At 40.1% G+C, this 24,676-nt stretch overlaps 1 protein-coding gene across 1 annotated transcript in view; it reads right to left on the bottom strand.

Annotated features, from left to right (window-relative positions):
* The window catches only part of LOC129540938 (cytochrome P450 2J2-like), a 35,455-nt gene extending 21,079 nt beyond the window's left edge, over positions 1 to 14,376 (bottom strand). The window contains exons 1-5 of the mRNA XM_055402505.2: positions 14,068 to 14,376; positions 7,458 to 7,620; positions 4,779 to 4,928; positions 3,941 to 4,101; positions 1,340 to 1,516 (exon numbers count right to left, since the gene is read on the bottom strand). Of these exons, the coding sequence (XP_055258480.2) occupies positions 1,340 to 1,516; positions 3,941 to 4,101; positions 4,779 to 4,928; positions 7,458 to 7,620; positions 14,068 to 14,376 (960 nt within the window). The remainder of the gene's footprint in view (positions 1 to 1,339; positions 1,517 to 3,940; positions 4,102 to 4,778; positions 4,929 to 7,457; positions 7,621 to 14,067) is intronic.
* Between the last annotated feature and the right edge of the window lie 10,300 nt (positions 14,377 to 24,676).

Here is a 24,676-nt window from a genome sequence, read left to right on the forward strand (position 1 = left end):
TGTCAACAAAGGTCCATCTAATCAAAGCTATGGTTTTTCCAGTAGTTATGTATGGATGTGAGAATTGGACCATAAAGAAAGCTGAGTGCCAAAGAATTGATGCTGTTGAACTGTGGTGTTGGAGAAGACTCTTGAGAGTCCCTTGGACTGCAAGATCAAACCAGTCAATACTAAAGGAAATCAATCCTGAATATTCATTGGAAGGACTGATGCTGAAGTTAAAGCTCCAATACTTTGGCCACCTGATGTGAAGAACTGACTCATTTGAAAAGACCCTGATGCTGGGGAAGATTGAAGGCAGGAGCAGAAGGGGACAAAAGAGGATGAGATGGTTGGATAGCATCACCGACTCAATGGATATGAGTTTGATTAAGCTATGGGAACTGTTGTTATACAGGGAAGCCTGGCATGCTGCAGTCCATGAGGTCACAAAGAGTCGGACACAACTGAGCGACTGAACTGAACTGAAAAACCTCAAGCCAAATACTCTTAAACCAATATTTTTATTTTCAGTGTATCTGTATTCTGAGTTAATGATATTCCTACACTCTGAAATAGGGGAAGAAAATGGCACACTACTCCACTACTCTTGCCTGGAAAATCCCATGGGCGGAGGAGACTGGTAGGCTGCAGTCCATGGGGTTGCGAAGAGTCGGAAATGACTGAGTGACTTCATTTTCACTTTTCACTTTCATGCATCAGAGAAGGAAATGGCAACCCACTCCAGTGTCCTTGCCTGGAGAATCCCAGGGACGGAGGAGCATGCTGGACTGCCATCTATGGGGTCGCACAGAGTCGTACACGACTGAAGTGACTTAGCAGCAGCAGCAGCACACTCTGAAATAGTATCTCTATTTTTCCAACCCTCTGGTAGGCTGAATAATGACTCACAAAATTCTCATGTTCTGATCTCTGGAACTGGTAAATGATTTTTGACAGACAGAATTTTGTAGATATGATGAAATTAATGATTTTGATATGGATTATCCTAGTGAACCCATTATAATCAGAAGAGTCTCTGTAAGAGGAGGCAAGGAGCACATTGAGAGAATACATGAGGATGGTGGAAGAGAAGAAGCTACATTGATGGCTCTGAAGATGGAGGAAAGGGGCCATAAGTTCAGGGGTACAGGTAACTTCTAGACTCTGGAAAATCCCATCAATGGATTCTGCCCTAAAGCCTGGAAAGAGCCAGCCCTGACCCAACCTTGACTTGATAAATGTTGGTTGTCTTAAGCCACCAAGTTTGTGGTGACTTCTTACAGTAGCAATAAGATATCAGAATTGCCTCATTTGCTCTCTAAGAACACTACTCAGGAAAACACTCATGTTCCCTCACCTTTTCTATTTCCTGAAGATAAGCATCAATGAAGTCTCTTGCTTCAGCAGGATTCCAGTCTCTCTTGTGGTTTTCAATCATACGGGCAACAAACATCTTCATTTTCTCCATATTACTAAAGATTGCTTGGTGCGGACCCGGAAGGAAATTCATTATCCTTGGAAAGACATTGTAGAGCTGATGGAGAAAACAAAACAGTGTTAGAGACAAGTGGGTACCAGATTTCTACTTTTGAAGACAAGGAAACCATTGTATTTTTATATGTATTTGTTTTGCTAACACTCAACCCTTGGAATCACCCTTGACTCATCTTCTCTGTCACACCCCTCTTCTTTCTGCTCTGGCAAAGCATTTCAGCACTCCATCCAAAATAGAACCATTTTCAGACCACTTCTCAGTACTCCATGTGTTTATCATTCTAGGACAAAGCCCCAACATTTCTTACCTAGATGCTTTAAGTCCTCCCAACAATTTACCCGATCATTTCCTCAACCCCTTTCCCAGTCTATTTTCCACTGAGCTGCCAGAGAGATCATTTAACAATTTAATCAGATCATTTCACTATTTATCTTTCAATCCTGCAAAGATTTTCCATGACATTTAGAGAAATTCTACATCCTTCTCCTGGCCTGGAGCTCTACATGAGCTGGCCTCTTCCACTCCTGTCCCCTCTTCTGCTATCACTCGCTGCCATCTTACTCTCTCCTAGTCTTTCTAGTCCAACTCCATTGGTCTCTGTGACAACATCAAGAATGGCAATGTTCAGCCTTTTCCATTCACTATTCCTTCAATGAAGATTGGTCTTCCTCTGGAAATTGTATAACTCTAGCCTTTGTTTCATTCAGGTGGGCTCAAGTGTCACTTGCTTGGCGATTTCTTACCTGATAATTCTATAATGCAATACTCTGGAACCTCTTCCCATTCCCCTATTTTATTATTTTTTTCATAGCATTTTTCTCTACTATGTGTATATATATCTTTGTGTGTGCATAAAACACCTCTTTCTAGTTAGGTAGCTAGTTACATTAAACATAGACGTGTGTTTGAGTATCTGTGCATTATGATGTATTCTTCATGGGGTAAGACATTTTTAATAAAATTAAGTGAATTTTGGATATATTTTCACTAAAAATATCTGGTAAAACCAGATAGTGCAACATAATGGAAAATTGCCTAGACTTAAAATGAAACATACATGTCTTTGACTGTTAGCTCTATCGCTTTCTAGCTATTAAGTGAAAGTGAAAGTCGCTCAGTCGTGTCCGACTCTTTGCAACCCCATGGACCATAACAGTCCATGGAATTCTCCAGGCCAGAATACTGGAGTGGGTAGCCTTTCCCTTCTCCAGGGGATCTTCCCAACCCAGGGATCGAACCCAGGTCTCCTGCATTGCAGGCAGATTCTTTACCAGCTGAGCCACAGGGGAAACCCTTCTAGCTATAAGGCTTTGGGAATAATAATGATGATATTAATGACAATAATGAATATGATGATGCAATTTGAAGGACTCAGTGTAACCCACTGCCACTGGGGCACCAGGGTTATTTTCCTTACTCAATTACTTGAGATCTATTCCACACTTAACAACAGCCAGTGGATCACTTTGTGGATTTGCTTAAGTATTCCCATATCTACTTGCACACATCAGGATGCTCCATTTCATCTTTAAAGGATTGTTGTTGTAGAAAAACTGACTGAAATACTGTATGTGAAATTGTCAGTTAAACTGCCTGATCTATTTTGGGTCTCTAAAAAATGCATTTTACCCCCTGCCTCCTGATTCATCCAACCTTCCCTGGAATTTCTTTTCCCTGGGAATAGTCAATACATGCTCACTGAGGTCCCAAACTTCCTAGGTTCTGTCTTAATTGTATGGAAGAAAATGGAATTACTGAATGGGGGCTGGGGTTGAGCATGATCAGAAGTGACAATAAGGAATGTTATTCAAAAGTAATACTGACAACAATAATCCTAGTAGCTCATATTCATTATGTTTCTTTAATGTGTCAGCAATCATGCTAAGTGCTTTATCAGTTTGGGTGAGATGGGTCCATCAAACTCCAGGCAGTATTGCTTGTTAAAAATGATTACAAGTAAATCTTCCTTTAAGTATACAAGGGTTTACCTCAACACTTGGGGCTGACTTTCCCCTAGAAGTATTTTCCAAATAAAGAAAAGAGACTAAGAGACCAAGCAGGTGAGCAGAGCTTTTGACAGCCTTAAAACCGTAGCAGGACAAAAGGAGACAGCAGGGACTACCAAGGACAGGGTGAGTGTTGAATGCCATAAATCCATATCCTACAAATTTATAACACTGGTAATAACAAGTGTGGATGGGCATGGAAATAGTGCAACAGGTAGAAATCTTTAAGGATACTTACAAACAGGTGAATATACAAGAGAAATGAGTAGATGTGTCCACATGAATAATAGAATAAGAATCAAAAACACTAAAGTCAACAGATTGATTTCAAACAAGTTTATGCTGAAGTCAATTTCAAAACCTAACATTAGTTAAAAAGAAAAAGAAGACCAAACTAATCTGTGATGGACATCAGGCTAATGTCTTCGTGAAAGATAGGAAGTGACAAATGCCTCACCTGGCACCACGCTGATGTCTGCAGATTTAAGACCTCATCCAGCAGCCTCAGCAGCTCCTGGAACTGATCATCCTGGTAGTCAAACCGCTCCCCGAAGGTGATGGAGCAAATAATATTGGAAACGGCATTGTTGATTATGAAGTGAGGGTCAAAAGGCTGTCCTGGAGGCAGAAGAAGAAATGGAGCCTTCAGAGAAGATTGTTTCTACTTTACAGAGATTATACTCTGTGTAATATATGACACACCAACTACAGAACCACCTGTGAGACTGTAACCCCAGGGTCTGACAACCCCAGGGTCTAATAAGTATTCAGTCAATGCCTGGGAAGTCTAACTGATGACCAGTATTTAAAACCAATAATATGTTTAATACTGATCTTTTTCTTAATTCACAAGCCACATGAGGGCAGGTCATAGTTAGCTGTTCCCTATTATCCGCTCAGCGGAGAAGGCAATGGCAAGCCACTCCAGTACTCTTGCCTAGAAAATCCCATGGACAGAGGAACCTGGTAAGCTGCAGTCCATGGGGTCACTAAGAGTCAGGCACGACTGAGTGACTTCACTTTTCACTTTCACACATTGGAGAAGGAAATGGCAACCCACTCCAGTGTTCTTGCCTGGAGAATCCCAGGGATGGGTGAGCCTAGTGGGCTGCCATCTATGGGGTCGCACAGAGTCAGACATGACTGAAGTGACTTAGCAGCAGCAGCAGCAGCAGCATTATCCGCTCAGAGCCCTACACAGTACTGGACTAGGGACAGACAGGTAGGCACTGATGAACGTCTGGTTAGTGAACGTATGAGCCACAGTGCCTGCACCTGTCCTATGACACGCTCACCGTTCTCCTCTCTTATCGTCTGGATGAGGTAGGTGGCCTCCTCCTGAATGCGTTCCTCTAAGCTCTTCTTTCCTAAACCAAAGTTCCTAAGAGTTGTCAGGGCAAATCTTCTTTGTTCCTTCCATAACTGGCCACTGGACATGACCAAGCCTGGGAAAAGAAAGCCAAGATTATGAAAGAAAGCCAAAAAGACCTGTGATGTATCAGATGAAAGGAAGAAAAAGGGCTGTAAGGTACTTGAAAACCAAAAAGAGAAATAATCCCTAAGCAAGGATATAATGGCTTGAATTTACTGATTGCTTGCAATGCTGTGCACATTAGCATTTTTAATGCATTCTGGGATTTAGTACTCACAAAATCTCTCTGATGAAATCATTACTATAAAATCAGGCCCCCAGTTTTTTGATGAGAAAAATGAGGCACAGGAGATAAAAGTACATTCCACAAGGTTACAGAGTTGGCACAGTTAAACAGGCATCATTTTCAAGTCTGACTGACTCTTATGCCCATGCTTTGAATACTTGTCACATACTATATTTAAGTATTTGTTATGCTACATACTAAGTATGCACTAATGGACTAGACAAAATCAAAACTCATAAGGAGGAAGTGCTTAAAGATCTTAAAAAGATAGATGAATCACCCAAGAAAACAAAGAATTGTGAATGGTATGCAAAAAGAAAATCACAGCAAAGGATAAAAAAAATCCATCATGAGGTGTGCAGATAACACAGGTGAGACCACCACCCTCTCAATTCTTCATTCCAGTACACTCTTCCACTCCTTCTAATCTCTCCCTTTCACTTCCACCACCTCAGTGAAGTGGCCCTCCCTGCTGTTCAGTCCAGGATCCTTTTCAGCCTCATGTTGATGTGTCAACAGCATGAGATGCTTTTTTCTTGAAACACTCTTTTCCACTGGTGCTCAGGACACCACGCTCTCCAGACTCTTCTGCTAATTCTCTGACTTCACAGAAATCATCATACCTTCGGTTAACTTATCTCCTATCAAATTTTGAAATGATGGACCTTTTCAAGCTTGGGTCAAAGCCTCTTCTCTCTTACCCTTATCCTCCATTTCTGTGGAATCTCATCAACTCCAAATATTTCAAATGACATCTACTGATGTGAACGTCTGTATCTGTGCCTCAGCTGCAGACACGTAACCAGTTTCCTGCTTGACTCTCTTGGCTTCACACTCAGCATATTCATGATTTTATTCATGATTTGCTCCATACAACTCCCCACCCAGGCAAGCCAACACCTTGTCCTTCTCCACATCCTCCTTCTTTCCTTTGCCTTCTCATTTGGGAGTCTACTTCATTCTCCCTCTGCCTAGGTCATCATGTTCTATTGGATATGCCTCCTGAGTAGCCTAAATCCATGTATTTTCACAGTCAGTCTCCTGGTCTAACCTACTGAACTGCCATTTCTTGACACCTCCCTAATCCAGGCCGCCCCCTTCTCTCACCTAAAACTCTATAATAGTCTCCTACTCCCTTGATTCCATTCTTGACATTATAGCTTAGAGAAGTCTTTACAATGTAGCATGTAATTACGATGATTTCTTTTCCTACTTAAACCATTCAGGGGCCTCCATGTAATTACGATGATTTCTTTTCCTACTTAAACCATTCAGGGGCCTCCATTGTTACTAGGATAAAAGCAACATCCTTAAACATGAACTCTTTCTGGCCAGACTTAGCATCTTCATCTTCATTTAATTATCTCCCTTTAATCTCTGTTCTTCCCACACTGGATACCTTTCAGTTCCTCAGTTCACTGTCCTTCCCACCTCAGAAACTTTTCATATTCTGTTTCCTCTGTTGGATTGCTTCTTCACTTTATTACTTGTCATTTGCTTACAATAGCTTTTCCTGAGTCTCAGAACCAGATTCGATACCCATACTAAGTGAACCCTGCTCTTAAGTTCATAACACTGAGGACTTAAATTACTAGCTTACTTTATACTGTTTTTCTTAATAGCATGTAGCTTACAGAAAAATCAAGAATTTTTTCTGCTCTACTCACTACTCTGTCACTGGTGCCTAGTCTCGCTAGGTTCACATGACAGATAATAGAGCCAATGAACGTTAAATAATGGGTGAACTATTTAAAGAGGGATTGAGAAGTACCTGAAAATATGGTGTTTTGTTAGAAGTATAGATTTAAGTTTTTCATTTAGATTTTTGAAAATGGAAGTTTATTTAGTGACCATTTTAAGTATTCACGCCAAACTCTTGTAACATAGATAGAAGGCTTGAGACACCTTTGGGACACAGCCTTAATAATAGAGCATAAGGAACTGGAGGCAAGAAGGGATCACTTAATCAACAGGAACAAGCTGATCCACATCTGTTTTCTAGGGGAAGAGATCTGAGTGGGAAAATAGAAAGCCTGAGAACGCATTGCCTTTTCTCTGCTTAAATAACACATCAAATCACTGAGTGATGAGGATATTTATTTATCAAAGCACCCAGAGTGAGTTCATGCAGGTGATGGTGCTTCCCCCAATCCCTGAGATTAGAGCTGACTCTGCCAGGTGCCCTGAGGGGGTGCCTTCAATAGGAAAATGCAGGCACTCAGGTTCCTTATGAGGAGCTCGGTCCCTGGGGTTGTTGGAGATACTTTCACAGACCACAAGAATATCAAACATATGCTTACCAGTGTAAGAGCTTACCTTTATTGTTTATGATATGCTCTTGGAGAGGCATAACGGGGCGGTTGGAAAAGTTTTGGCCTTGGTGGACAAGGGCTTCTTTAATTAAGGGCAATCCAGTTAAAAGAACAGAAGGAAATGCCCCCAAATCCAAGCTAAAAATGTTCCCATATTTCTTCATAAACTGAAAAATAGTAGACGAGTCATAGTTACATATGCACATCTCTGTATGTTCTGCAATGGAGGGTATGTGGAGCTTTGGCAGCCTATATTAAAGGGAATTTGTGTGTGTTTGTGTGTGTGTGTACCTTGGGTTGTTGGAAATATTTCTGCCTGTTTCCATTTCTATTGGTCTCAACTCGACTTCAGTTTAATCCACTACAGGACACAGGCATTCATTATAAATATGCATCAATATGTTCATCTTACTTGGGTTGAGTAAGCATATGTATCCTGAGAATAAGGCATAAAGATACAATAAAATAAGCAAGGTCTCTAACCTCAAGCATCTTAGAGTCTAGTGAAGGGAGAAAATTCAGCCCATGTGACTCACCAGAGAAGGCAGAGATGTGTTTAGTGACTGTCTGGGGTAGAAAGCATGGACTTCGTAGTAAATCATATCTGTTTAAGCACAAGACACTGTCCCCTTCTTCAACAGGTTCAAGGCGGCAAAAATTCATTACAGGACTAGGACCAGTCATAGACAAGAACACACTAGATTTCAATTCTGATTTCCTCTGTGTGTATGCCCAGAAGTGGGATTTCTGGGTCATACGGCATTCTATTTCCAGTTTTTTAAAAGAATCTCCACATTGTTCTCCATAGTGGCTGTACTTGTTTGCATTCCCACCAACAGTATAAGGGGGTTCCTTTTTCTCCACACCCTCTCCAGCATTTATTGCTTATAGACTTTTGGATAGCAGCCATTCTGACTGGCATGAAATGGTACCTCATCGTGGTTTTGATTTGCATTTCTCTGATAATGAGTGATGTTGAGCATCTTTTCAAGTGTTTGGATAAGAAAGCTGTGGTACATATACACAATGGAGTATTACTCAGCCATTAAAAAGAATACATTTGAATCAGTTCTAATGAGGTGGATGAAACTGGAGCCTATTATACAGAGTGAAGTAAGTCAGAAAGAAAAACACCAATACAGTATAATAATGCATATATATGGGATTTAGAAAGATGGTAACGATAACCCTGTATCCGAGACAGCAAAAGAGACAGAGATGTATAGAACAGAATATTGGACTCTGTGGCAGAGGGCAAGGGTGGGATTATTTGGGAGAATGGCATTGAAACATGTATATTATCATATGTGAAATGAACCGTCAGTCCAGGTTCAATGTATGATACAGGATGCTCGGGTCTGGTGCACTGGGATGACCCAGAGGGATAGGATGAGGAGGGAGGAGGGAGGGGGTTCAAGGTGGGGAACACATGTACACCTGGGGCAGATTCATGTCACTGTATGGCAAAACCAATACAATAATGTAAAGTAATTAGCCTCCAATTAAAATAAATGAATTTATTTTTTAAAAAAAGACAAAAATGATCCAGCAATCGCACTCCTGGGCATATACACCGAGGAAACCAGAATTGAAAGAGACACGTGTACTCCAATGTTCATTGCAGCACTGTTTATAATAGCCAGGACATGGAAGCAACCTAGATGTCCATCTGCAGACGAATGGATAAGAAAGCTTTGGTACATATACACAATGGAGTATTATTCAGCCATTAAAAAGAATACATTTGAATCAGTTCTAATGAGGTGGATGAAACTGGAGCCTATTATACAGAGTGAAGTAAGCCAGAAAGGAAAACACCAATACAGTATACTAACACATATATATGGAATTTAGAAAGATGCAAATGATATCCCTGTATACGAGACAGCAAAAGAGACACAGATGTATAGAACAGTCTTTGGGACTCTATGGGAGAGGGTGAGGGTGGGATGATTTGGGAGAATGGCATTGAAACACGTATGTTGTCATATGTGAAACGAATCACTAGTTCAGGGTCAGTGCATGTTATAGGATGCTCGGGGCTGGCATGCGGGGATGACCCAGAGGGAGGATAAAGGGAGGAGGGAGGTGGGAGGGGGGTTCAGGAGGGGGAACTTATGTAAACCCAGGGCAAATTAATATCAATGTATGGCAAAACCAACCAATATAATATTGTAAAATAATTTGCCTCCAATAAAAAATAATTTAAAAAAAAAGACAAAAAATTAAAAATTAAAAAAAAAAAAGGAAGAACACACTAGCTGGAGCCACATAAACTATATGGTTGGCTAGCTGTGAGATCTTGGGAAAGTTGTTTCATTTTTTTGGAGCCTGTGCTCCCCAGCTATAAGAGGGAGAAAATTTTTCTTCCCTTACAATTTCTGGGAGGGGTAATTCCTTGGCTGTCCAGTGGTCAGGGCTTGGACTTTAAGTGCTATGGACACAGGTTTAATCCTGGACGGGGAACTAAAATCTCACAAGCAGGGCAGTGTGCTCTCTACACCCCTGAAAAAGGGGGAAAATGTTTCTGTGAGGAAGAAGGAGAACAGCAATAGGAAAGACAGTTTGTTTTCTGATACTGGCAGACAGCCACTGTAGACTCTGGGGGATGAATGGGCTCCATGAGCAAAGGAGCATAGGTGCACTTGCTCAAGGCGGCAGACAGGACAAGAGCAAAAGGCTGATGTACAGGAGAAAGGCACTGGTGGTCACAGACAACCACATCCACTGGGTGCCACGTTAACCACCTTTCAGCTTTTATCTCATTTCCCTCACACCACCCTATGGCAGTAATGATATTATTCATGCTTTAGTAAGGAAAATGAGTCATGGAGAAGTAATTGGCCAAAGTGACAAAGATGTATGGGACTGTAGGTATTTGTGAGATTTAAGGACAAAGACATAAGCCTGAAATAGCACTGGGAACTTAGAGTTTACTGGGTGTGACAGCAATAAATTGAGAACTAAGAGCAACGGGGCAGGGAGAGGAAGAGAGAGAGGGCACACTCATGAAAGGAAGAGTGTGTGGGTGTGTCACAGACACCGAAGGGACCCCGGGCTACGAGAGGTGCCTGCAGAGAATGCATCTCACTTGTGCAGGGAGTCGGGATACCATGTCGGAAATGTGCTAGAATTAGACCAAGAATGTCTTAATGTCAAAAGGTGAGTGCTTAAGAACTTGGATTTTGAAGGCAAACAAATTGCTTTGTATCCAGCTTCCACTGGTTACTTTCTATGTTATATTTCAGTTCAGTTCAGTTCAGTCGCTCAGTTGTATCCAACTCTTTGCGACCCCATGAACCACAGCACACCAGGCCTCCCTGTCCATCACCAACTCCTGGAGTTCACTCAAACTCATGTCCATCGAGTCAGTGATGCCATCCAGCCATCTCATTCTCTGTCGTCCCCTTCTCCTCCCGCCCCCAATCCTTCCCAGCATCAGAGTCTTTTCCAGTGAGTCAACTTGTCGCATGAGGTGGCCAAAGTATTGGAGTTTCAGCTTTAGCATCATTCCTTCCAATGAACACCCAGGAGTGATCTCCTTTAGAATGGACTGGTTGGATCTCCTTGTTTGGTTAAGCTATATAACTTCCTTCTGTCTCAGTTTCCAAAGGTATAAAATGAGGGCTCTTACAAATCTCATCATTAGGATTCTGGTGTTAGTAATCATAATACTAAAATTAATAATACAATTATTATTTGATTATTAAAATATTATTATTGATATATTTAGAGTGTATTTTAGCAAGTAATCCTTGTAAGATATTGACAAAGAAATAGAGGGGAAATGGTCAGAGACGATACCATTTCCCTATCATAGTCCAATAAGATTTTTTTTCGGATTCACATAAATGATTCTATTAGAAAATGGGGCATGGGAAATTAGGAAGGTTCTCATCATGCCAAACAGATCAGCCAGTTTCTTCACTGCCTTCTCACTTTGTTTCAGCTCATGTCGCTTCTCCAGTTTTAAAATCTCCTGTCCACTTTGCTCCACACAACCACTTGCCTACCATTCTGTTCAAGTTCAGTCAAATTTATTTCAGCATTCTACAGAGGTTATCCCCAAGGTTTCCTATTCACAGTGAACCACTTAATGACATCTCACTTGGTTACCAAAAATTTATACCACACATTTCATCACATAGTCTCTTGTTTTATGCTGTCATTTGATAAGTATGTCATAAATGCCTGTTGGATAAATGAAACCCTGAAAAATCAATTACCTGCTACCTATATCATGAAAAGTAGCATAAGTAAAGACCAGATGTAAGTTTCAAGTCCTTTTCTGGCCATTATTAATTTTGAATAACTTAGGCAAATCACTTAGTTTTTGACTCGATGGACATGGGTTTGAGCAAGCTCCGGGATTGGTGATGGACAGGGAAGCCCGGCATGCTGCAGTCCATGGGGTTGCAGAGTTAGACACGACTGAGTGACTGAACTGACTGACTGCATAGCATGTAAGGTTTACAGCAAGCACTTAAAGCACAATATAAAGAGATGTACTAAAAAAAATAACATTGGATAAATTAAAAAGGAATTCTTAAAAAAATATTTGTGTGACCCACAGGAGAAAGGAGAAATAGAGGAATAAAAATAAAAGTGAAAAATAGAAAATAAATAGTAAAATGGGAGACTTAAGTGTTTACACAACAAAAATTACACTATATACAAATAATCTAGATTCACCAATTAAAAGAGATATTGGTAGAATGATATAATGAGACACTTATATGTTATATATAAAAACTCATTTCAAGTATAATCATATAAGTAGGTCAAAAGTGAAAAAAAGGAGAAGCATGTGCTACACAAATACTAATCAAAAGAGAGCTGGCGTGGCTATATTATAACAAATAAAGTTCAGGCAAAGAAAATCATCAGGGATAAAGAATGATATTATGTAATAATTAAAAAGCCAATTCACCAAGATGACATAACAATTTTAATGTGCATGAGCCAAATAAAAGACTGCCAAATTAATAAAGTAAAACTACCAGAACTGACCAAACAAAGAAATAAACCTCTAATTATAGTTGGAAACTTAACATGCCTCTCCTAGCAATTGATAGAATGAGTAGATAAGAAGTCAGCAAGGGTATGAAAGCACTAAACAACACACTCATCTTTTCAAGCCCAACAGACATATAGTACAGAACGCTCCACACAGCAACAGCAGAAGAATTTTTTTTTACGTGTCTATCATGGGTCATAAAACCAACCTGTACATATTTGTTTGAAGTTGAAATCATATAGTATATGTCTTCTGACCCTAATGAACACCAACTGTAATCATTAACAGAAAGAAAAGAGAAAATCTTCCAATACTTGGAAATTAAAAAACATTTCTTAAAGAAAGGTACAGGTTTAGGATTCTAGCATTTTAGCTTTAAAATTTATATTCTAATCATATCACTTAATGCTACTTAATGACATTTTAAAATGAATACTTTAGTGAGAGTGGACTGTTTATGGAGGAGCCTGAAAGTGAGCAGCTCTGTCCTTGTGGGAATGGAAGCAATGTGATTGAAAAATGATGAGGATTTAGGTGGTGATTGCTCAGCAGGTAAAGAATCCACCTGTAGTGCAGGAGACACAGGAGACTTGGGCTTGATTCCTGGGTCTGAAAGATCCCCTGAAGAAGGAAATGGCAATACTCTACTTTTCCTGCTTGAAAAAATCCCATGGATAGAGGACCCTTGTGGGCTACCATTCACGGGGTCACAAAGAGAGAGGCAGGACTGAGCTACTAGGCACACACACACACATCCTCATTTTACACTTAGAAAAGGGAACCTCCAACAGGGGAAGTATAGCATCCCTCCTCTCCCTACCAAGGATAAAATTATTAAAAAGACTATCATACTATAAATTGAATGTCCCAGTAATATGTAACAAGGCACAACTAAATGACTTACAAATGTATTTTATCTTTCACCCTCAAGGCTCTAATAAAAGAAACTGAAGAGAAGACACTGGGTCACCTAGTCAGTCAAAAACATTTACTGAGCATGCAGAGGGGGTTCTGAACCATACTCTATCCAAATATCCCTAACAGGAGAGAAATTATGCAGATAACCAAGCTCCTGGAAGCATATGAGACTTCATATGAGTGCTACAGTTCAATATTTAACACTTCTTTCCATCAGCTAGATGGACTGAGAAGCAAGTTTTGCTTTGTACATTCAACCTGCAGCCCCTCCCTCCCCCAAAGCGCATGGAGTCGGGATTCTTAAATAGTAAACAGTTAACAATAAGCCTGGTGGGCTTCGTCTATGGGGTCACACAGAGTCGGACACGACTGAAGTGACTTAGCAGCAGCAGCAGCAGCAGCAGTGTTCTTGCCTGGAGAATCCCAGGGACGGGGGAGCCTGGTGGGCTGCCGTCTATGGTCTCACAGAGTTGGACACGACTGAAGCGACTTAGCAACAGCAGCAGCACCCGTAGAAAGCACAGCTGACGGTGAGGAAAGAGAAGTTCAACGTCGGGTGTACCCGGGTTTCCGATTAAACCTCAGAGCCCCCTCAGTCTCCTGTCCTCAGTACCCGGAATGGCCCTTGTCCTGCAGGTCAGGGTCAAGACGTGGCCCTGACACCTTCGCCCGCTCCTACCTGCTGAAGGGCCAGGTGCGCCTTCTCAAGGTCCAGCTGGAGCAAATTGCCTACGAAGGGCAGGCGGGGGGGCCCCGGCGGGTAGTTCTTTGGACGCCGCCTTTTGATGAAATCAACAAAGAAGAGAAAGGCGAGTATCCCCAGCAGGACGGTGCCAGGACGGAGCGCGCCCCAGAGGGTCGACGCCAGGGAGCTCAGGGCCTCCAGCATCACTGCGATGTCTGGTTTCGCTTCTGTCCTTAGAGAAGCACAAGTCCGGGAGGATCTGCGCCTCAGTGCTGTCAGCAGTGTTCCCAGGCCCCGCCCCATCTTACTGTCTCACCCCGCCCTTGCCTCCTCCCAGCACTGCTCTTCCCCTCCCCCAGCGCTCAGCTAAGCTCCACCCCTGGCTCCCGGTGGCACCGGGTCCACCTTACCCCTCCTTGCTCTCCCTTAGGTCCTGCCTCCTCCTCCCCTCTCTCCAACTTTCCCCCAGCTGGGTCTGTTCTCTGGGCTGGAGCCCAGCCTGCCTGCTACCCTCGAGATGTCAGGCATGGGATTCCCTGGAGAACCTGCCTGGATGTCAGAAAAGGCCAGGCTGGGAGGTTTTTTTTTATTTCTGTCTAAAGAATATTCACAGCCTTAACGTTGAGAGTTAAGTTTTATTCCATGAGAATTTTAGGACTTCAAGCCTGGGAGACAGCATCTCAACTAACTCTGAAAGAACTTCTCAGAGGAGGGGGGATGATTTGGGGGGTAGGTAATGGCAGCCCACTCCAGTATTCTTGCCTGGAGAATCCCAGGGACAGAGGAGCCTGGTGGGCTGCTGTCTATGGGGACGCACAGAGTCGAACACGACTGAAGCGACTTAGCAGCAGCAGCAGTGTGGTGTGGGCAGGAACCAAGTTATGCAGAAGTCTTGCAACAAAGGGCAGGTAGTCTGAATGGCAGAAGATTATTGTTAATTAAAGGAAAACCAGGTATCTCAAGGAATTTAGCGCTTTTCTATGTATGGGAAAATGCGAGTCTGGACTCACTGAAATCATTCCTTTGATTTAGGCACCTCACTTATCCGGAGTCAGTATCCAGTGTTTTCACATCCTGAGTCTCCTCAGGGCTCAACATAGGGAGTGACTGCAGTCTGAAGAATTGCTAGATGGCAGATATTATTTCTTTCCTGAGTTCCGTCAAGGGTCATCAGCTCACCATTGCAGTGGCTGAAATCGCTGATGACTTTGACATCCTTTGTTTAGTGATATCGGCAGGAAATATTCCATTTCTCTTTAGTTGGTTTGTTTTTTCTTTTGCTCTATTTAGAGAGCCTGTCATTCTGAGACCAAGGGGACTCTAAGGTTTATGGTTTTGTTGTATCTCAGAGAGATCCGCAGGCACTTGAGCTTCCTATTTTTCTATCAACTTTTCACGAAAGGATTGGAACCTAGCCTGGTGAACCATCAGAAAAATAGCATCCTCTGATGTTTCTTGTGAGCTACTCTACAATAAGGCACTGGGCTCTCCACACAAACTGCTTCAGTGAAAAAATATGCAGATGAATCCTTTGTTCCATCTAGCAGTTAGGGAAAAGTAAACATCTTTTCAAACAAAGTTTGATGAAATTTGTTGCTAGTAGACCTGCCTTACAATAATGTTTAGGTCTTCAGAAAGAAGGAAAGATATATAGGTCAGAAACGCAGATCTAAATAAAGAACACTAGAGAAAAAATAAAGTTATATTTACATCTTACTTTTTCTTAATAGAGCTGATAATAGAGTGTGTTAACAATAGAAATAGGAACAATGTATTTGGTGATTTTATCATATAGATAAGTGATATGAAAGATGCAATGTTGGCTGAACAGAAGGAAGGGATTAGGAACATTCCATTAAGGTCCTTGAACTTCGAATTAAGCAGTGTAGTACTATTTTAAGCTAGATTTGAATTAGTTGGAAATGTATACTGTGAACTGTAAGTCAATAACTGAAGTTTTAAAAAAGAAATAGAATCAACATTCTAAGACAGAAGAGCAAATGGAGTTATACAAAATAGTTAAAACCAAAGAGGAAAAAGAGTGAAAGACAAAAAAGAAACAAAAATTAAATGCAATGAATAGAAAACAGTAATGACTATGGTAGATAATCTGTATCAATAACCACATTAAATATTAATATGCTGAACACATTAATTAAAAGAATGTTTATCAGAGTTAATTAAAAATAAAAGACCAAGACTCCTTGCAGATGCTTCACTATCAAAATATGGAAACACAGTTTATTTTTGTAGGTGTTGAATCCTGAGACTTTGCTGAATTCATTTATTATTTCTAACAGTTTTTGTGTGCATGTAATCTTTAGGGTTTTCTAGATGTTAATATGGGTTTCCTATTTGGTGCAGTGGTCAAGAATTGATTGCCAGTGTAGGAGACACAAAGAGACCCAGGTCAATCACTGGGTCTGGAAGATCCCCTGGAGAAGGAAATGGCAACCCATTCTGGTATTCTTGCCTGAAAAATTCCATGGACAGAGGAGCACAGTCAGCTACAGTCCGTAGGGTCACAAAGAGTCAGACATGAGTGAGCACACATACACACACACACACACATATTAAAACAATGTCATCTGCACACAGAGACAGAATTAGTTCAGCATCAAAAAGAACAAGATACTTAGGAATAACTTAAGTAAGAAGGCAAAGGAGTTATACATTAAAAATATAAAATATTGCTCAGCAAAATTGAAGAAGATGCAGATATGGAAAGATATCTCGTGCTCAAAACTGAAAGACTTAATATTATTAAATTGCTCATGTTAGTCAATACAATTCCTATGAAAATCCTGAAGGCATTTTTTTACAGAAATAGAAAATATAATATCTATATGAAAGCACAAAGACTCTGAATAGTCAAAACAACCTTGGACACCTCACACTTTCGTCTATGAGCTGTCTATGAGATAATTGAGAGAAGTGAAATCTGTAATATTTGTCTTTCTGTGGCTTGCTTATTTTACTTAGCATAAAGTTCTCAAGGTGCATCTATTTCTAGAATTTGAAAAGATTTCTTTCTTCTTATTGGCAGAAGAATATTTCACTGTGTGTATAGTCCATATTTTCATTATCTGTTCAGTCATTAATGGACATTTAGCTTATATCCACCTCTTGGTTGTTATGAATAATGGTGCTGTGAAATGAAAATATCTCAAGATTCTGATTTCCATTCTTGTGGATAAATGTCTAGTAATCGCATGAGTAGATCATAGGGGAGATCTATTTTTAATTTTAAAGAATCTCTATACTGTTTTCTGTAGTGGCTGCACCATTTTACATTCTTACCAATGGTGCACAAGTCTCCCAATTTGCCCAAACTAGTGGTTTCCTGGGACTGGAGGAAGGAGAAAATGAAAATTTTCTGTTCCATGGGAAGAGAGTTCCAGCCATGTGAGATGGAAAATTTCTAGAGTTCATGTGTGAAACACAGTGCTTAGAGTTAACACTACTGTACTATACACTTGAAAGTGAAAGTGTTAATCCCTCAGTCATGTCTAGCTCTGCAACTCTATGGACTGTAGCCCATCAGTCTCCTCTGTCCATGGAATTCTCCAGGCAAGCTACTGGAGTGGGTTGCCATTTCCTTCTCAAGGGCATCTTCCTGACCCAGGGATTGAACCTGTGTCTCCTGCATTGTAGGCAGACTGTTTACCATCTGAGCCGCCAGGGAAGCCGGATTGCTGGATTCAGAGTCCAGAGCACTAATCATTACACCATGGGACCACACAGCTGGTGGTTTACTGTACACTTAAAATTTTATAAACCAGGTAGATCTCCTGTTATTTGTTTTTGATTACACACACACACACACAAACCCAACTATACATTGTCTAGGACAGACTGACTTTAAATATGGAGACACAGATAGATTGAAATTAAAGGGTTGGAGGAAGATATACCATGCTAACACCAATCAAAAGAAAACTGGAGTGACTATATCAATTGCTGATATCAGAGCAAGGAAAATATAAATTAACTGTAAAAGGGCATTACATAATGATAAAGGGTCAATTCTCCAAGAAGACATAGCAATTCTATAATGTGTATACACCTAACAGTGAAGCTTCAAAATACGTGCAGGCAAACTGATGGAACTGCAGGGAAAAATAGATGACTTTACCATTATAACTAGAGACTTGAATATCCCTCTACTAACAATGGACAGAACAAGAGGCAGAAAACAAATAAAAGCAAAGTTGAACCATGCGGCATTATTAATTACCTGGATCCAACTTATATACATAGAACTTATCATCCAGCAAGAGCAGCATGCTTATTCTTCTCAAGCTCATGTACAGCATTCAACAAATAGGCCACATTCTAATATCCAACATAATTTATTAAATATCAATATAGAAATCACACAAATTTTGCTTTCATAACAAAACAGAGTTAACTAGAAATCAATAAAGGAATAGGAGGTAGAAAACTTCAAACTACCTGACTATTGAATAACACACAGAAATAAACATGGCTCAAAGAAGAAATCTTCAAAAAATAAAAAATATCTTTGAACAAATGAAAATAAAGCTTATCAATATGTGTGGATACAGTGAAAACAGTGATTTGAGGAAATTTTATACCATTGAATGCATATATTAGAAAGAAGAGAAGACTAAAATAAACAATCTAACCTTCTAGATTCTAGAAAAAGAACAGAAAATTAAATACAAAGAAAGGACAAGAAGATAAATAATAAAAATCAGTGTAGCATTAAATCAAACTGAAAATAGGAAAACAATAGAAAACTGAACAAAAGTAAAAGTTTAAAAAATTTTTTTAATTGGCAAATGTCTAGCCAAGTTAACTAAGAAAAGACGGAGGGTGTTAATTATTATCGTAAATGAACAAGTGCCATCACTACTCATCTCATGGACATTATAAGAAAGAAACGTTATGAATAACTCTATGTCCACAAATTTGAAAACACAGATGAAGTGGGCCAACTCATTGAATGACACAGTCTGCAAAAACTCACACAAGGACAAAAAGAGATCTCAATAGCCTTGTATCTATTAAAGAAAAAATATAAATCATTAATAAATGTACGAAAGTGAAAACACAGATCCAGAAACTTTCAAAGATATATTGTACTAAACTTTATGAAGCAAATTACAGTAAGTTGCTACAATCAATTCCACAAAATCAAAGCACAGAAAATACTTTATAATTCAGTCCTTGAGACTAGCATTATACTAATTAAAAAAAAATAAAAAGACATCAGGAGAAGGAAAATCAGTATTTCTCGTGAACATAGTTGCAAAAATCTTCAAACTGGTATTGGTAATTCAAATCCAGAGATGTATACAAAGCAGTATACACCATGATCAAGAGGGATTTTCTGCTAGACATGAAAAGTGGACTCCATATTTGACATGCAAAGTGTACTCCATATTTGAAATTCAATTAATGTGTCTCCTGATGGAGATCAACAGGCTAAAGAAAAATATATGATTCTATCAATAGTTTCTATCATTAGATGACACTACTATAATGGCAGAAAACTAAGAGGAACTAAAGAGTCTCTTGAAGAGGGTGAAAGAGGAGAGTGAAAAAGCTGGCTTAAAACTCAACATTCAAAATTATGATCATGGCATCTGGTCCCATTACTTCATGGCAAATAGATGGAGAAAAATTCGGACAGTGACAGATTTTATTTTCTTGGGCTCCATATCACTGAGGGATGGTGACTGAAGCCAAGAAATTAAAAGATACTCCTTGGAAGAACAGCTTTGGCAAACCTAGACAGTGTATGAAAAAGCAGAGACATCACTTTGCTGACAAAGGTCTGAATAGTCAGAGCTATGGATTTTCCTGTAGCCATGTATGGATGTGAGAGTTGAACTTTAAAGAAGGCAGTGCAAAAGAATTGATGCTTTTGAACTGTGGTGTTGGAGAAGACTCTTGAGAGTCCCTTGAAGAGCAAGGAGATCAAACTGTCAATCCTAAAGAAGAGCAATTCTGAATATTCATTGGAAGGACTGATGCTGAAGCAGAAGCTCCAATACTTTGGCTACCTGATGAAAAGAGCTGACTCACTGAAAAGTCCTGATGATGGGAAGGATTGAAGGCAAAAGGAGAAGGGGGCAGCAGAAGATGAGATGGTTGAATGGCATCACTGATGCAATGAACATGAGTTTAAGCAAACTCAGGGAGGTAGTGAAGGACAGGGAAGCCTAGCAAGCTACAGTTAATGGGGTCACAAAGAGTCAGACATGACTTAGTGACTGAACAACAAATCAATAACTGCAGACAAAATATTTGACAAATCCCAACATCCATTCACAATAAAAATTCTTAGCTAATAAAGAATAGAAGGAAACTTCCTCAAGTTGAAAAATAATATCTACAAAAAACTCATGGCTAACACCATAGTCAAGGTTGAGAAACCAGGTGCTTTCTCTATAAGATCAGTAAAAAGGTATATGTGGCCTCTTTGACCATCTTATTCAACATTGTACCTGTAATCCTCGCTAATACACTGTGACAAAGACAAGGAAACAAAAGCTGTATTTAGATTACAAAGAAAAAAACAAAATGTCTATGTAGACAATCACAAAGAATTAACAAAATGTCTCCTGGAACTAGTAAGCAATGATAGCAAGGTTGTAGGATAGAGTCCTGGATTACACTACAAAAGCATTCATTAAAAAAAGGATTAACACAGAAAAGTTAATTTCTTTCTTAAGTACCAGCAATGAAAAATTGTAGTTTGAAATTAAAAACTTACTTTCCAATGCAAAATATTAATAATAGGAGAAAAATGTGTGAGGAATAAAGAATGGGTATATGGTAACTCTGTTTCATTGACTATGCCAAAGCCTTTGACTGTGTGGATCACAATAAACTGTGGAAAATTCTGAAAGAGATGGGAATACCAGACCATCTGACCTGCCTCTTGAGAAACCTGTATGCAGGTCAGGAAGCAACAGTCAGAACTGGACATGGAACAACAGACTGGTTCCAAATAGGAAAAGGAGTACGTCAAGGTTGTATATTGTCACCTTGCTTATTTAACTTATATGCCGAGTACATCATGAGGAACGCTGGACTGGAAGAAGCACAAGCTGGAATCAAGATTGCTGGGAGAAATATCAATGACCTCAGATATGCAGATGACACCACCCTTATGGCAGAAAGTGAAGAGGAACTAAAAAGCCTCTTGATGAAAGTGAAAGAGAAGAATGAAAAGTTTGGCTTGAAGCTCAACATTCAGAAAACAAAGATCATGGCATCTGGTCCCATCACTTCATGGGAAATAGATGGAAAAACAGTGGAAACAGTGTCAGACTTCATTGTTTTGGGCTCCAATATCACTGCAGATGCTGATTGCAGCCATGAAATTAAAAGACGCTTACTCCTTGGAAGGAAAGTTATGACCAACCTTGATAGTATATTAAAAAGCAGAGACATTACTTTGCCAACCAAGGTCTGTCTAGTCAAGGCTATGGTTTTTCCCGTGGTCATGTATGGATGTGAGAGTTGGACTGTGAAGAAAGCTGATCGCCGAAGAATTGATGCTTTTGAACTGTGGTGTTGGAGAAGACTCTTGAGAGTCCCTTGGACTGCAAGGAGATCCAACCAGTCCATTCTAAAGGAGATCAATCCTGGGTGTTCATCGGAAGGACTGATGCTAAAGCTGAAACTGCAATACTTTGGCCACCTCATGCGACGAGTTGACTCACTGGAAAAGACTCTGATGCTGGGAAGGATTGGGGGCGGGAGGAGTAGGGGACTACAGAGAATGAGATGGCTGGATGGCATCACCGACTCTGTGGACATGAGTTTGAGTGAACTCCGGGAGTTGGTGATGGACAGGGAGGCCTGGCGTGCTGTGATTCATGGAGTCACGGAGAGTCGGACACGACTGAGCGACTGAACTGAACTGAACTGAATATGGTAACTACTTTTCACTCGTATTTTTCTCTGTAAATCTGTAAAACAAAATTGACAATCTAATTCTAAAGTTTATATAGAAAGGCAAAAGCCTGGAATAGTAAACACAAAATTGAAGGAGAAGAACAATTTTGGGAGACTGATACCATTGACTTCAAGATTTACTATTAAGCTGCATATATCAGGGCATGTGGTATTGGTGGAAGAAGACATATAGGTCACTGTTGTTGTTTAGTCACCCAGTCATGTCCGACTCTTTGGACCCCATGAACTATAACCCATCAGGCTCCTCTGTCCATGGGATTCTCCAGGCAAGAATACTGGAGTGGGTTGCTATTTCCTTCTCCATATAGGTCATTAGAAAAGAATAAAGATCACAGTAATAGAAATATATAGTCCTTTGACAAAGGAGCAAATGCAGTTCAATGGGAAAAGGGTAATATTCATTCAGGTGGTGCTGGAACACTGAACATCTCGATGCAAACAGGAATCTGGACACAGATCTTACACTTCTCACCAAAGTTGACCCAAAATGGATCACAGACTTACACGTAAAATTCAAAGCTAAAACTCCAAGAAGATAACATAGGAAAATGCTGAGATAACCTTCATCTCTTGTCAATGATTTTAGATAAACACCAAAAGCATGAGCTATGAAACAAAAAATGTAATTTAGACTTCATTAAGATTTTAAAAATCCTACTTATCTGCAAGTGCACTTTTGAAAATTAGAGGAAGTGCATGACATATTTCTTTCAGAGAGTAACTGCTCAGGTAACTGTTGTTAGGAACTTCCTCTTCCTGTAGTCTATAGGAAGCACAGTAATTGCTCTGTGAACCCAGTGAGGAAGAAATCAAATGGCCTAGAAAAAAAAGTAGAAATAGCTAGAGGCTTTATCTGAGAAATCATAAAGCTTACAATTACACTTTTTTAAAAAATTTATTTTTAATTAGAGCATAATTGCTTTACAATGTTGTGTTGGTTTCTGTCAGACAACAACATGAATCAGCCAACAGCTTGGTTCAGTTGTCACTCAGTCGTGTCCAACTCTTTGTGACCCCGTGGACTGCAGCACGCTGGGCTTCCCTGTCCATCACCAACTCCCGGAACTCCCTCAAACTCATGTCGACTCGAGTCAGTGATGCCATCCAACTATTTCATCCTCTGTTGTTCCATTCTCCTCCTACCTTCAATCTTTCCCAGCATCAGGATCTTTTCAAATGAGTCAGTTCTTCGCATCAGATGGCCAAAGTATTGGAGCTTCAGCGTCAGCATCAGTCCTTCCAATGAACACTCCGGACTGATCTCCTTTAGGATTGACTGGATTGATCTCTTTGCAGTCCAAGGGACTCAAGAGTTTTCTCCAACACCACAGTTCAAAAGCATCAATTTTTGGCACTCAGCTTTCTTTATGGTCCTGCTCTTACATGTCTACATGTCTACAGTAGACATGTCCATACATGGTCTACTGGAAAAGCCATAGCTTTGACTAGACAGACCTTTGTTGGCAAAGTAATGTCTCTGCTTTTTAGTCTGCAGTGATTTTGAATCCCAAGAAAATAAAGTGTCTCACTGTTTCCATTGTTTACCCATCTATCTGCCTTGGAGTAATGGAACCAGATTCCATGATCTTAGTTTTTTGAAAGCTGAGTTTTAAGTCAACTTTTCTCACTCTCCTCTTTCACCTTCATCAAGAGTTCTTCTTCACTTTCTGCCATAAGGCTGGTGTCATCTGCATATCTGAGGTTATTGATATTTCTTCCGGCAATCTTGATTCCAGCTGTGCTTCATCCAACCTGGCATCTCACATAATGTACTTTGTGTATAAGTTAAATAAGCAGGGTGAAAATATATAGTCTTGACATATTCCTTTCCCAATCTGGAAACAGTTTATTCCATGTCCAGTTCTAACTGTTGCTTCTTGACCTGCATACAGATTTCTCAGGAGGCAGGTAAGGTGGTCTGGTAGTCCCATTTCTTGAAGAATTTTCCACAGATTGTTGTGATTCACACAAAGGGGCTTTGGCGTAGTCAAAAAAGCAGAGGTAGATGTTTTTCTAGAACTCTCTTGCTTTTTCTATGACTCAGCCAGGAGTATACACACATGGCTTCCCTCTTGAGTTCCCCGCCTCCCCTTCTGGGTTGTCACAGAGCACTGGCTGTGCTCCCAGTGTTATCAGCAGCTTCCCACTAGCTATTTATTTTATACATGGTAGTGTATGCATTTCAGTACCACTCTCTCAATTTGTCCCACCCTTCCCTTCCTCAACTGTGTCCACAAGTCCATTCTCTACATCTGCATGTTTATCTGTGCTCTGTAAATAGGTTTATCAGTGTTGTTTTTCTAGATTCCATATATATGCATGATTGTAGGATATTTGTTTTTCTCTGTCTGACTTTCTGTAGTCTGTATGACAGGCTTCAGGTTCATCCACCTCATTTCAGCTGAATCAAATTTATTCCTTTTAATGGCTGAGTAATATTCCATTGTATATATGTACCCCAATTCTTTACCATTCATTTGTTGATGAACATCTAGATTGTTTCCTCATCCTGGCTATTGTAAATAGTGCTTCAGTGAACACTAGGATACATATGTCTTTTTGAATTATATTTTTTCAGGATATATGGCCACGAGTGGGACTGATGGGTCAGTTGCTGTTCAGTCACTAAATCATGTCTGACTCTTTC

The sequence above is a fragment of the Moschus berezovskii genome, chromosome 4, assembly GCF_049115385.1.
Source record: "Moschus berezovskii isolate FMDL1 chromosome 4, NW_MosBer_1.0, whole genome shotgun sequence".
Taxonomy (NCBI): domain Eukaryota; kingdom Metazoa; phylum Chordata; class Mammalia; order Artiodactyla; family Moschidae; genus Moschus; species Moschus berezovskii.